Genomic DNA, 15,200 nt, shown 5'->3' on the forward strand with positions numbered 1-15,200 from the left:
GGGCAGAACTATATTCATCTGACTCTTGAAACATATTCTTTTTTACAAAAGAGGTAATCAACTGTTTACATTCTGACTTTCTTTACAAATCAACTTAGACAAGTGGGCCTGTGAAGGAATGGCATATTTTAAAGAAGAAATTCCTGCATCTCAGAGCACTTTTCATCAGAGTTCAGAAATCTTTCTGCTGTTAACTTCTAAAACAAAGATCTCAATTCATCTCTGGATTCTGGCTTTATATATTCAAAGTTCACTGGAAGTTTGGAGTGGAAATGCTGAATGATGATGCCAGTTTCTCAAGTGCTCAAGTATTTCCCCCTGGAGAGAGGCCTAAAGCAGAGACCTCAGTTTAGGAGGAGGGGAGGGCCATTGAGTTTCTGACAATTCATCTTGCTCTGCTCACACTCCAGCAGAGGCATTTAGAACCACAGGTCAATTGGAGGACAGCAGCCCTTGTGTGCCAATGCCAACCTTTGAACCCACCCTTCCATCTGATACTGCTGCTCAGCCTGAATCAACTAACTCCCAAGCAGGGCAATGAAAAATACTTAATATTAAAGGTCAGTATTTCTCTACAATTTCCTCTGCATTCATCATCATCTGTCAGATGGAATATTTGGAAGAGAGATGATTTTTCGGGTATGTTTAGGACCCTTTCCTATGCTGTGTTACTTTCTTCCCACCAGAAGGCCTATGGGAAAAATCAGTAATAGAATTACTACCACATAGAGTACTCTGATTAAATTCAGTTTTTCTTTAATACTGAACAATGCTATTTCTTTCTTTTTTTTCTTTTTTACTGAGGCATAATTTACATAAAAGGAAATACTTAAAATCAGTTCAAAAATTTTTGACCAATGCATATGCTCTGTACCAAACACATTCTTATCAAGATACTTAACAGTTATTTTTAAGTCACCAGAGGGCAAGCACTGTTATGAGTTCTTTCACTCTAGATTAATTTTAGTCCTTTTAGAACTCCATAATGGAATCAGAGAATGCATGTTCCTGATTTATGGCTTCTTTCACCCAAATAGCATGTTTGAAATTTTCCATATGTTGAGTGTGTCAATAGCCCATTCTTTTTAATTAATAAATATTCTTTTTGGATGAATACACTAAACCTTGCTTATTAATTCTACTTTTTGATGGATACTTGGGTTGTTGCCTTTTTTGCAGTATTTCGTATAAAAGTGGTATGAACATTGCATGCAGATTCTTTTATGGATGTTATTTTTCATTTCTCCTAGGAGACAAAAGTCTGTGTTTTTGGTCAGGTATTTTGTTTACCTTTTGAGAAATCTGTAAACTATTTTCCAAAGTGCTTGTAAAATTTTACATTCTTTTTTTTATGCTTAACAATTATTACATATTTATTATGTGGCTGGCATTGCAAAAGTGACATGCTTTAAATAACAGTAAAAAAAAGAGTCAGGAGGGCTGGGGATGTGGCTCAAGTGGCAGCGAGCTCGCCTGGCATGCGTGCGGCTTGGGTTTAATCCTCAGCACCACATACAAATAAAGATCCTCAGCACCACATACAAATAAAAACTAAAAATAAATATTAAAAAATTCTCTCTCTCTCTCTCTCTTAATTAAAAAAAAGAGTCAGGATATGACCTTAGATATTTTCACTCAAGGATAGAGTTTCTCAACCTTAGTAGCATTGATGTAAAATTTTACATTCTTATGCTCAGAGTATAATAGTTTCAATTGTTCCACATTCTTGCCAAGTCTTATTTTGTCCTTTTAATACTATTCATTCTAATGGGTGTAGAGTGAGTGGTATATCATTGTGTTTTCGACTTAACCTAATATCCAGGAATATTTCATATACTAATTTTTATGTCTTTACTTTTGGAAGGTCTGTTTGTCTTTTAACCACATTTTGGTTGGATTATTTGGATTCCTTAGCATCATTTCTTCATATACACTGGATATAAACTTTTGTCTCATAGATGTTTTGCAGATGTTTTTCTCAGAACATGGCTTGCCTATTCATTCAATGCCTCCAGGCTAATAGCCACTTGAATCATGGTGCCTTTTGAGAAATAGTTTCAAATTTTTCTTGGTCCAATTTATAATTTGAAAATAGTTATTGCTTTCTCTTTTTTGTTCTTAGAAAATTTTGCCTATGCTAACATCCATTCTCCCGTTTTCTTCTGAAAACTTTATAGTTTTAGATTTCATGTCTAGGAAAATATCCATCTCGTATGGGGTAGGCATCAAATTTATTTATTTATTTTGTCCCATAAGAATATCCACTTGCTGAAAATATTTTTTGCATTTATTTCTTTGGTGGCTTCGTAAAAAGTTTGAACGTAAAAGTGGGAACTTGGACTCTATTCTACATTGTATTCTATTCCCTTGATTGGCTTGACCATCCTTAAGCCAACACCACAGTTCTCTTAATTGCTATAAATTTATAGTACATTAACCACACATATGAACTCTCAGATTTGTTCTTATTTTCATTATTGCTTTGATTACTTATAGCTATGGGTTAATTTTAAAAACAAATTTATAAAATTTTGCAAATTATTTTTTCCTCAATGTTACTATCCTTTCTTATTTCTCCACATTCTTATGTTGTATTGTTGGCACTTTCTTGTAGGTCACAAGGCTCTATTATGAATTTCAGTTGTAGTTTTTTTTTAATTTTTTATCAACATGGATAATTTCTCTTGCCCTGCTTCAAACTCACTGTTCATTTTTGGCTACATTATGCAATCCATGAAGCACATCCAGTGATTTTTTTAAAATATTTTTTAATTCTTTAATTTTCATTTCTTTATAAAGACTTTATAAAGTTTTCCACTCATGTTTTTTAAAATATAAGTATCTTTGTATAGTTGTATTTAAATTACTGTTCATTAACTTAAAACAGGATTTATTTTCACTAACTACGAAGGCTAGAGTTATATTTTCCTGATTCTTCCCAATATTTTCCTAACTATTGATTGTATGCTAGGCATTTCCTAATTTTCAATTAACAATTGCATGGTGAGGCATTTGGAACGCTACATTATTGACAGTTAGCATTCTGCTATCCTTTGGGTGTTGAGTGATTTTCAATTTTTTAGTAGGTATATTATTTACTGACAAATCAGTCTGATCTAGTTGAATCTTTTTTTTTTAAGAAACTATTAGAATGGGACTACTAGTTCTTAATCTAGGGCTAGTATAGACTTATTCTTAATATCCATCTTTCTGATTTGTTTGTTGAATGTCTGGGATGTTTTGTGAGCTTTCTCCTTTCTTATTAGTTGGAATTTCTCAGTTTCCAAGTATCATGCAACCTCTCAAGTCTACATTTATTGCACATCTCCCTGTGGGCCTTGGAAATCGACTTAATCATGAGTTGCTTGGGACTCAATAAATATCTAAGTGGAACTTCAGTACAGATGTCTGTAGCTCCTAATCTGCTATCCTGCTTCTTCCCATGCTGTGCTCTGAAGCCTCAGCATCATCGACCTCTGATATGATCCTTCTTTTTCCTTTACTTTCCTTTCTTTTACCTCCCTCCATCCTTCCCTTCCTGGTTTCTTTCTCTTTCTCTGGTTCTTCCTTCCACACTTCCTCTTTTTCTAACTCAGAAAGACTACAATTGCTTTTTTGGATTCTATGCCTCCAGGCTAATAGCCACTTGAATCTTGAGGCTCACTCTTAAATCCTGTCTGTTCAGTCTTTTCTGAGAACAGTGGTCTCATGTGTATTTTGTTTGTGTCCTAGTTTCTTAGGTTAGCAGGATCAGTTAGGTACCCTTCATGCTGAAATAAAAACATTCATTTCTTTTTAAAAAAATATTTATTTTTCAGTTTTTGGTGGACACAACATCTATATTTTATTTGTATGTGGTGCTGAGGATCGAACCCTGTGCCCCGGCATGCCAGGCGAGCGCGTTACCGCTTGAGCCACATCCCCAGCCCCATTTCTTTTGAAGTATATGTTTTCGAATGTTTAATTCTGGGGTCTTCCAAATATTTGAAACCACTTTTTTGGTTGACATTAATTTTTTTTTTATTTTTTCAGATATCACGGGTATATTTTCATTGAATGTCACTGAATCTGAATTTCCTGATTCTGATTACATTTTATCAAACTGAAAGAAAAAAATAATTAAGTCACCAATTATATAATAAAATATTAAACAATGTAAGTCATAAAACCAAGTGGTATTTGAAAACTTAAGCTAATTTGATTCTAATGCAAGTTTTACCACATTGAAGGCTGTTCCCCATCTGTTTCCACAGTCCAGAATGAAACTGTACTGTACAAAACATGAATAATTATATTCAAGTGGGTGAAACAGAGGAAGACGTTGCTTATTTTATGTATACTATTAACATAAATAGAAGTTGAAATATAAAACAAGTAGAATTCACTGGGCTTAATTTAAAAACACAAACTAATATAGTTAATATGATTATTATTTATTGGGTTTGACCCTTTTTGTTTGAAGATATTTGAAATTCAAAGAATTTGAAGATATTTAAGTTTTAAAGCATTGCATCTTTTTCACATTTAAAAAATTTTCTCATTATAAACGACTTAGCCTTTTATATGTGACATATTTTTTAAAGTAAGGTTTTGTATTTTGAGTAAGAAATTTAAAAAAATGCTACACCTAGTTAAGATGACAATAGTCTGGTGTGACAATGGATTGTCAATATTATTTATGAGGACTATAAGACTCCCATTCAGTCTGTATGGTGAACTTTTTATAAAGGCACTAGGCAAGGGGACTTTAGTCCTTGTGACATGCCTATTTTACACATATCATTTATCAGGCACAATATGTAGCATTGGAATCATAGTGATAGACAAAATAGATAGCTTTCTTCCCTACCTTCTCCAGTTCTTACAAATTAATGAGGGAGACAATCACATCAAGGAACAGGATGATAATAGCTTGTATTAAGTGTGATATCATTAATGTTAATCTGATAGAAAAAGAAGAAAGACTTGATTAGATTGTGTTATCAAAGAAGGCCTGTGTGAGAGATGACATTTAAGTGAAAACTTAAAGAGTGAGATGGTTTAGTCATGTGAAGGACACAGGAAAAGACATAGTAGGGAAGAATGTTTCAGGCAGAGAAAACACCAAATAAAAGGGGTTAGTATATTTGGAGCACATGAAGAAAAGTAAGGTCACTGCCTTGAAGTAAATGAGAAAAAGAATACTAAGTTGTAATTAGAGAGCAGGGCACTAACAAGATAACTCAAAACAAATCTCCTGATCATACTCAATGCTCCCATATGGGCTGACCCAAACTAAATCCTCCTCCAGAAAACGTCTCTAACATCCCTGCAATTGATCACCTAAAAACTTCACATCCTTCCTTGACTTAGTTTTGGTTCCTGGCTTCTCAATTGACTCACTCCCTATTTCCAATTAATCATGGAGTTAGGTCTTCTGAGCTTTCAAATCCAGCCACTCTACCAGTGTCCATTGCTATCACCTAGTCCTAGCCTTCTTGGGCTCTTGCCTGAAATATCAATACCCTCCTTGCTGCCTCTCGCTTCTCTCCAATCCAATCAAAGGGATTGCTCAAAAACTATTGTTTGTATCATAGAATTCCTCTGTTTGAAACCTTTACATGACTTCTCATCCCTGGAATAAAATGCCTTATCATGTTGCCTATCACAGAATGGCCACAGCATGGTATATACAAGTACCATCATGCCCACGTGTCTCTCTCTGTATCTGCATGTGTGCTACTTTGTGAGTTTTATGCTCCTTCAACATGGTATTAATGAGCACAATCAACTCTGATTTATTTATTACCAAATACCAAGCACAAATGTGACTAATTATAATGCCTCCAAGGATTTTGGTTTTATTTAAAGAATTATACTTTGACCAAAATCTAAGTACTTACTAATTTAGTGATGTTAAATATGGTTTATTTGTTTCTTTAAAAATTGCCATACTAATTAAATTTCACTTTTTCTTGTTTACTAAAACAATTTCCTATCTAGGTGAAGGATGGTTGAGCTATAGTTTATCACTACTATGTGTTGATGTATATCAAATCACTATCTGCTTTGTTGTTTGGAACCAAATGATTTCTAACCTTTTTTTCCTGAAAATTGCTAAATTCCACAGGAAAAAAAAATTAAAAATATACAAAATTACTTATTTAGTTCCTACATATCAATTCAAAATCCAACAGGTGTGACTTTAGAAACGAAAAGAGTCATGTGGGAAGGAAGGTCCATGCTTTGAAGATAGAAGTGCTTTAAGTATGATACAGGAGAGGGTGAAAAGCAGGCAAATTCATCCACAAGACCTGCATCACTTACAGTAAGGGAGACTGTTTCTGTGAAAGTCTGGCAATATGTTTCAAACACTCTTTTGTTGGTTCTTCAAGACAGGTTCTGTTCTCTTCAGGATCAGGTCTCATGTACTCCCATCCAATAGCTGGAAAATCAATCTGAAATAAATAAATAATTGGATATGTATTGAAGGTGTCTCTGAAGATATTATTAATTTATTAATCTGTACTTTTGGATTTGTAAAAACTTTAGAATAATTTCTATTTTTTTCTGTGTTATTATTTCTCTGAAATAGTTTTTAAAAGTATCATGAACACTTGAAATTGGTATTTAAACATACATGGTATCTGGTCAATTTTTACACATAGTAAATGTTTTATAATGTTTTACACATAGATTAATGTCTTGTAATGTTGTCTGAAGAAAAATAAGAAATAATAACAATATAAAAACCTTCTGTGAAGCTAACTATTTTGCATTTTTGTTTAATACTGAGGTTATATCCTTTATATATTTCAGTGTTAAAATGTTTCTATTATGAGATGAAGAAATTTGAAGATGATAATTATACTTTTTTTTCATGTAATCACTTGTGAAAATAAGAAGAGCTACTCTAAGTTCTCAAGTCTAAAAGCCTGGGAACCATTTTGTAGAAATGAGACTGAGCACTTCTCTGGCAATAACCTGTTTTGCAAGTACAGTTATGTAATCAAATAGAATATCTTTGTTTTGGATCTTAGTTCAGGTTTATAGACAGGGCTAGAATCCAGGCCTCCTTTTTCTCTGATTCAATGTGCTTTCAATTAGGACCCTTTTAGTGATAATCTGACTCTGGTAAATAAAGTAACAGTTAACAAAAATGAGCTGGTTACTTTAGTGCTCCATATATTTTCTTAAGGTTATCAAACTTTTAAAAAATTTAAATATTAGGAAATCCACAGAATTTTTTTTTCTGCTGAACTATGTTAGGCTGAAAACTTTGAAAAAATTGAGGAACGTTATAGATTATGTGATTCACAGTTTGAAGTTTAGTTTAATCCATTCGTGTCTTTATGTATTTGAAAGCATTTCAGTATCTTTTTCTATAACCCTTAATACTTGCAATTTTTGTTTTTGTTATAATATTTATTATTATGTACCAATTATCACTGAACATGATAAAAGAAGCTAGTTATAGGTAAGATAATCCAAAGCAATTAGTATAGTAAATTTTCTCTCTTGACCAAGATTAATATTGAAAAACTAATGTTGGTGCCTCTTATGAAAGTATGTAAGTACCAGAAGGTTACATGTTACTCTTTATGTGCCCAAATATTGCTAAGCACATGGAACTGAATTGCTAGAAATAGTATTTCATGAGCTACAAGAATTATGTCAGTCCTAAGTAAATGGCAGTGTGGATGAGGAAACTAAAAACAGTGGATGAGAATGCAAAAGGCCCTGGTTACAAACTATATTAAATTCTTTTATAAATTTAGGAAGTAATTTTTATCACTAGTACATGAGTAAGCTTTATATCAAATTATATTACTAATCTAAATACTGACTCAAGAATCACTGATGGAAAAATATCAAATTTCTCCCATTGTCATTTGTTATGACACATAGCAAAAGAGAAATTCCCCAAAGTGTGTACGAAGGTACTTGCTCATTGTACTTTTGAGCACTATGGATTATGGAAGACATAAAGTATGATAGTATCCACAACCTTCAGAGACTTTACTGATGAGAAGAAGCATGCCAGTCCATTCAAACTAATGAAAAGATTAGGTTACAGCTCTCACAGTCCAATCATTTCACCTTTGAACACTCCTGCATTAACAAGAGCTTTTGGGAGGCAGCTCATATACAAACATAGCACTATCAGAGATCTCAGTCAGTGGAAAGAAATATAACATGGTAAATGCATTGATAAGAATGTTATTAGGTATTTTGTGAACACAGAGGATGGGCACTTAAATTTCATGGGATAGGAAGAATTGAGGGGGTAAGTATGAGATAGAGAGAGGAATATGGATTGTAAGAGATGACCATCACTTACACACAGTTAGAGGAGGAGAGGGCAGTGGATGATGAAGGGGTAAGAACAGGTTTATTCCAGATAGGAAAAATATTTATATTTCTCATAAGGTAAAAGCAAAACAGTACACGTCAAAAATGACAACATTTTTCAAAGTTGCTGGTGTTTAATGTGTCAAAGAGGGACTGGCAAAAAAAGGGATGGAGAGGGATTTGCTATGGAGTTTGGTTTTTATTTTCTAGCTATTGCTGAATTACTGATGAGTCAATAGAAAATGGCAGGTTCAGATTTATGTTTACTTAGAGTCTAGATTAGAGGATGACAAAAGTCAACTATAGAAACCAAGTGATCAGTTTTAATACAGGAAGGTGTGGTTGAAACTAGGGGAGAAAATGTGAGGAACTGAGAAGATAAACTTGAAAAAATATGGGAGATTAAATTAGCAGGATATGGTGTGGACTAAACAAAGTAGAGAAAAGAGGGAAGAGGGAAGGAAAACAGGTAGGTATATCTGGGACAAGAACAGACGTAAAGAATTCTGAGGGTAAATGTAATTTTGGAGAGGAAGGTGGGCCTGGTTTGACATATGTTGTGCTTAAAGCTGCCAATAGAAAATCCAGGTGGGAGTTTAAGCAAGTATATGGCTATATTTGTCTGAAGCTTGTGGTACGAAGGAATCCGAGATGCAGGCTCAGAAGTGAACTGCATAGACACCGTAAAGAAAGCCTTAGGAATAAGTGTGACCTAGTGATTCCACTGCTGAGTATATATACAAGAGACATGAGAATATGCACCTCCATGAAAATATGTACTTTAATGTTCATGGCTGCATTATTCTTATTAACTAACGGGTAAAAAATCCCAAACCTGCATCTACTAACCAAGGGATAAATACAAGGTAGTATATCCATTCACTGCAATATTATTCAACAATAAAAAGAAATGAATACCATGCTACAGCATGTGTGAATTTTGAAAATATTATGCTAGATCACAGGAGCCTGTTCCAAAAGATTCCACTTAAATAAAATGTCCAGAAAAGGTAAGTCTATACAGACAGAAGGTGGATTAGCAGCTGCATAAGGTTGTGGAGGACAGGAAAACAGGAGGTGGGATTTCCTTGTTTGAGATGATGAGAATGTTCTAACATCGACTATAGTGATAGATGCATATTTCTGTAAAAATACTCAAAATGACTGAATTATACACTTTAGTGGGAGAATTCTGTGAAATGTGAAATATCACACTATACCCCATAAGAATATATGATTTATGTTAATAAAATTTAAAAACAATATTTAAAGATATGAAAGTACTAACTATCCTGATCTGGTCATTACACATTTAATATATAATATATACTACACATACACACACACACACACACACACACAAACACACTGAATTGTTGCACTGTACCATATAAATGTGTACAACTAAAGTAATAATACAATATTTAAAATTAAAAATTTTATAAATGAATTATATTTTAATAGAGTCATTTGAAAATAATAGAGGGCAACAGACCCTTGAGAAACATCCACTGTGAGGACTAGGAGAGGAAGGGGCTCCTAGGAAGGATATGGAGAAAGGATAGCTGAAGAGAAGTGTGAGCAGAAAGAGAGGGCAGTAACAGCAGAGCTGGAGGGAGAGTTGTTCAGTAATGCGGAAGAGAGAGTGCAGAACAGAGCAGAGCAAACTGATAGGACCAGGATTGAAAACCATTACTGGATTTGGCACCTAATAATCAGCAGACTCCCTAACAATGTTAAACCAGGAAAAAACAAGCCAGAATATAGTGAATTTAAAATGAGGAGGTGAGGCAATTTGAGAAATACAGAATAGAACAAGAATAACATTAACACATATGAAACAACTCTATTCTTAATTCCTAAACATGTGACAGAGTCATTCTACTGGATGGTATTCAGGCAGAAGCAAAAGTTGAGGGAGACCCAGGCTAAGGGAGTCCAGCAATAACTTGCTTTTCTTTCCCTATTTCTGACTTGGATCTCCTTCATTCTGTCCTCTGCTTCCAGTCAATACATCAATTATCAGAGATCACAAAAACTGTTGACTTGGAGGAATCATGTTCTATGACATATCACATCTGTCACACTGGGTTGGCTATCCTGTGGGAGCAACCCTCTATTTAATAAAGACAATCAGAACAGTACAGACCTGACTAAGGCCGGGTAGGCACAGTGTAATTCTTTCAATGTACAGAAGTGAGAAACGAAGGTTCAGTGCCTTCTCAAGGTCATAAAGTTTTTGGCTAAGCGTTAAGATTTGAGTTGAGACTTCATGACTCTCAGCCTAATATATTTCCCTCAGTAATACTCATTCCCTAATGAAAATACTGGTAACAGAACTTGCGTCTAATTTCTTTACCATCTCATAATCTTTAGATTGAAAGATAACTGCTCTAAATTTAGCTGACTGTGTCACAAAACCGGTATGGGGTTCTAAAGGTGTTGATCCTATTATCTTCATAACTATTTTATTTTGTGTATTTTATTTTCAATTTAAAACCATGCTGAAATTTTTTTTTCTGCATCTATATTTGTTAAATTATTTGTGAAAATTGGGCAATTTAAATTCTGCATACTGTTGAATGATTATTATAGATTCTACTCTTTTTTTCTCTCTCTTTTTTTTGAAAGATGAATTCTATAATGGGTCCAGATTTCAACTTGGAAATCTGTGTAGCTGTTGAATACTTGACACTTCTTTTCTGATTCTATTTTTCAGAATCTATGTTCCTAAAAGAGCTACTCAGTCCTACAAGGGAATCTCATCTGATAATCTTCCTTACTTCTCTTACCCTACCTTTGTCCCTTCACCAAAGACCCCACAAATCATGGATTTATATCCACAAAGCTCTGGCAATGATTATCCTCAAAGACTTAAACTTTGGTAAGCTGCAGTGGTTTGGATCAGGGAAAAATACTGATTTAAAACAAAATTATTTATCCTTTTAAAGGACTGTAAATGATATCTACACCTGGACACCCTTTATGTCTGTCTATTCTTTCTCTCCATGTTTTTTCGTGAAATGAAAGATATTGCTGTTGACCTAGGAACTCCAGGTTTTGTTCATAAAGTTGTGCTCCTTTATTTCTAAAACAGTTGTTGTAATTGACCACTTAACTGTTCTTTTTTTTCCTGTTAGTTTTGTGCCTATGATCTTTAACTTGGAGCACTCAGATATTTCTCTAGCAAGTGTGCATGCATCTAGTCTTCTAGTTTTCCAGGACATCTTCTACAATATTTTCAGAACTTCTTTCTATCACTCATTGCCCAGATCATCCTGTCTGAATCTGGTACACAGTCTAATCCCTTAATGATATTCCAGCCTCTACTACTATTCCTCATGTAATTGGTTCTTTATCTTAGCTAACGTGTCATATTTTCAGGCTAACACTGCCTTTCTGAATCAAGGACTGCACTGTGCAGTCCTTTATGACTGTATCATCAACCCCTCTTAAATATTCAGTTGGAATTTACTCAGGGCATTCAAGTCCACTCAGGGCATTCATAGGTCATGTCCTTAGGAGTCAGTGTTTGTCCCTCATACGTTTTCTGAGCTTTCTCTCAGAATTAGGAATTGCTTTTCACATTGTGGCAGTGTCCCTGAACAGCTAGAACATTTGTCAGATTGCATCAGAGAGAGTTTTAAGAGTTTGTCTCTCTAGTAGATTTTTCATTCCTCAAACTTCCTGGTTTAGTATTTCATAATCATTCATTGTCATAAGAGTGTTTATCATAACATTTGGTGCACAGGAGTCATATATGAAATGCATATTCAGTGTGACAGAATTGAACTACTAGTATTTTTCTATTCTTCTTCATTTATAGAATATATTTATCAGGTTTATGGTGACTCTTCTTTCTCATAGAATTGTTTCCTTTTATCCTGTTATGAAAGGGCATCTGCTAATCAATCTCATGTGTTAAGTGTCTATGACATGCTAAGATCTAAACCGAATAACCTCTTTCTTATCATCTTGCCCACAGTTAGAAGTGAATCTTTTGGTGCTGTCTGAGGGCTTTCCTCAGACATAACGTGAAGTCACATTTTTGGGGGGAGGGGGACCATGGATTGAACTCAGGGGCACTTAACTACTGAAGTCACATTTTTAGAGTGTTAATTTGTCCTTTCCATTTTTAGCATCTTTCTGTGTATCTTTTTAAACTCTAACTTCTATACCCTTCTCCTAAACCCACAGGTAAAGCACCTGGAACTCTACAGTATTTCTCCACAGAAACCATCCTCAGTTGAAAGCAACTTTGTCTCTAAAGGACATTTGATAACATCTGGAGACAATTTTGGTAATCACAAGTGGGAAGGAGCCACTGGCATCTAGTGGGTAGAAGTCAGGGATGTTACTGTCCATCCTACAATGTACAACAACAGGACAGCCTACCACAAGACAGAATTATCCAGTCCAAAATGGTACTGAGGTTGAGAAAGTCTGTTCCAGAGGGTGCTACTCAAGTTGCAGTTTTCAGTCCTGCTATAGAAATGAAAAGCCCATACTTCTTACATTTCCACTTATGAGAGTATTGTTACTTCAGCTATCTAACCAATGGACTTCCATTATAAAGAAATGAGGATCATCAGTGAGTAGTAAGAACCAAGTACTAGAGTCACTGACCACATTTTATTCATGATCACAAATCACAGAAAGAGGTTTGAGGAAAAAGTGAGAGTATAATAAATATATTTTATTTGCAATTTCTTTCCCACCATTTAGTGAATTGCCAGTCATTTAGGAATGCACAATTGAAGAGATTTTAAGGAAACATGACACAAAGAAATGGTGGGTGTGAGTAAAGTACCACATTAATAATATATGCCAATGAGTGTGTTTGGATATTGAAAGAAAAAACAATGCACAAAATGAGTGTGTTAATGGCCATGTTGTAACACTCTTCGCTACGATCTTGTGTGATGGAGAAATGGCAAGAAATTGCTTTTATATAAACTGGGAAAAAAGTGCTTTGCGAGTACTGAATATAGAATAAAAGCAATATAAGTTTCACGAATCCCAGAAGGCTGGAAGAAGAGAAGACTATTAAAATGTGTGATCCTACAAGAAATTGTTTCTGTCATTGACCAACAAACTACTTATCAACCAACATTTGCCTTGTGTACTTTAATCTCATAGCTTGGCACTTACCTGCAGGGTCACTGGGGATGGCTGACTTCCATCCCACACTCCTGGAGCTATCAGTTCTATGGGAGGCTCATTCTGTAATGTCATGCTGAAAAGCAGAGACCCGAAAATGGATTTTCTGCAAAAGACGACACAGACAGACAGGAGTTACCTCCTGAGTGAAACTATTAGTACTTGTGCATGTTTTCTTTTGGAGTATAAATATAATCAACTATTTTGTAGCTTCATGCAGTAGGTAGAAGAAAAGTAAAATATTCCACAGTTCATATACTGATTAACAGATGATTTCTGATATACCACTTGCATGGTATGTGGAAAACATGCCCTGAGTAGACTTGAATCCCCTGAAAACATTTGTCTTCCATTTGAGAATATTGTTTTCACAATGGTTTCTAACAGGTAGCATTTATTTGGAATTGTTGTTAATGATGATTGCAGAGTAAGACTAAGAATCTCAGATTTATACTCATGGAGTTATGATTGTCTTAACTCAATAAAGATGGTAACTCTTCAGAGCATTTTTTGCTCCATGGAGTGACTAAATTCCTGGGCGTTTAGAGCTATGAGTTCTAAATTTATAGAAAGAGAAGATTTAAATTAGCATAGCATATGATCTGAGAATCAAAATAGTTGTGGAACTTCACAGAGGAAATGTTCCTTCACACATAAATAGAAAGATTATTCATATTCTGAATATTTAAAAATCAGTTGTAAATTACCATAGTAAATGAGAGTGCATACAGGAAAGACTTTAAACAGGGAAGAATTCAGGGATGGTTTTAACAGCTTCAGGAACATCCAAATCCATAGATCTTGTACGGATTTAAAAAAGAAGCTATACCTGGCTGTGTATATGAATCAGAATATTGCCAAAACATTCCAATATTCACCATAAATAGCATTTGATTTTAATATACTAAATTAAGAATGTAGAAATGAAATTTAACAAAATTAAACTTAAGCTTATAAAGAACTTTAAAACATCTTTTTAATAGTAACAATTTCACCTTGCAATTTAATAGATATCATGCAAAACTTGAGGAAAAAAGCTCAATTAAATAAAGCTTTCTTTAAACTTTTAGTTTTATAAGAATTGCCTTCTGCATTAATTTTCTACCTAAAGATATCATCAGAAAGTATTTGTCCAGGGGGATATAATTGATTATCATTATTGAACAGGTATTTTTATATGACCGAAGAATATTCTTCTTGAAGGATAAGTTTTGATTCTCGTTTATCACTTTGTTTCATCCTCATCCAAAAGAAAAAAAGCTGGTGTAACACTGCCATAGGACCAGTATTTGTAAGGTAAAATTTAATTTAATAGGAGTAAGACTTAGAAAAGTACTAATGTAATTTCTTCTTTCTTCTATTTGTTAATAGCATTATACTTTATTAAGAAAATCCTGAGGAATCTATCAAAACATACAGCTAGATCTTATAAGTGAGATCACCAAAGTCATAACTTACAAGGTCAATATATAAAAATTAATTATATTTCCCTCTAACAGCAAAGATCATGTGCAACCTCAAATTAAAATTTCTATTTCAAGTCTGATATGGTCAGCATCTGCTGGGATTGTAGGCTGAGGAAGGATTGCTTGAGTCAGGAGTTTTGAAGCCAGACTGGTCAACAAAGAATAACCAAAACAAAAACAGTTGGACATGGTTGTGCATGCCTATAATCCCAGTGACCAAGGATGCTGAGGCAGGAGGATCTT

General features: G+C 34.2%; 1 protein-coding gene across 2 annotated transcripts in view; it reads right to left on the reverse strand.

Annotated features, from left to right (window-relative positions):
- Positions 1 to 15,200, reverse strand: part of Pik3c2g (phosphatidylinositol-4-phosphate 3-kinase catalytic subunit type 2 gamma) — a 352,426-nt gene that overhangs the window by 224,616 nt on the left and 112,610 nt on the right. For both annotated transcript variants that reach the window (XM_027955972.2, XM_027955971.2), the window contains 2 exons: positions 13,483 to 13,597; positions 6,307 to 6,437 (listed from right to left, as the gene is read on the reverse strand). In XM_027955972.2, the coding sequence (XP_027811773.2) occupies positions 6,307 to 6,437; positions 13,483 to 13,597 (246 nt within the window). The remainder of the gene's footprint in view (positions 1 to 6,306; positions 6,438 to 13,482; positions 13,598 to 15,200) is intronic.

Source organism: Marmota flaviventris, chromosome 3 (assembly GCF_047511675.1).
Source record: "Marmota flaviventris isolate mMarFla1 chromosome 3, mMarFla1.hap1, whole genome shotgun sequence".
Taxonomy (NCBI): Eukaryota; Metazoa; Chordata; class Mammalia; order Rodentia; family Sciuridae; genus Marmota; species Marmota flaviventris.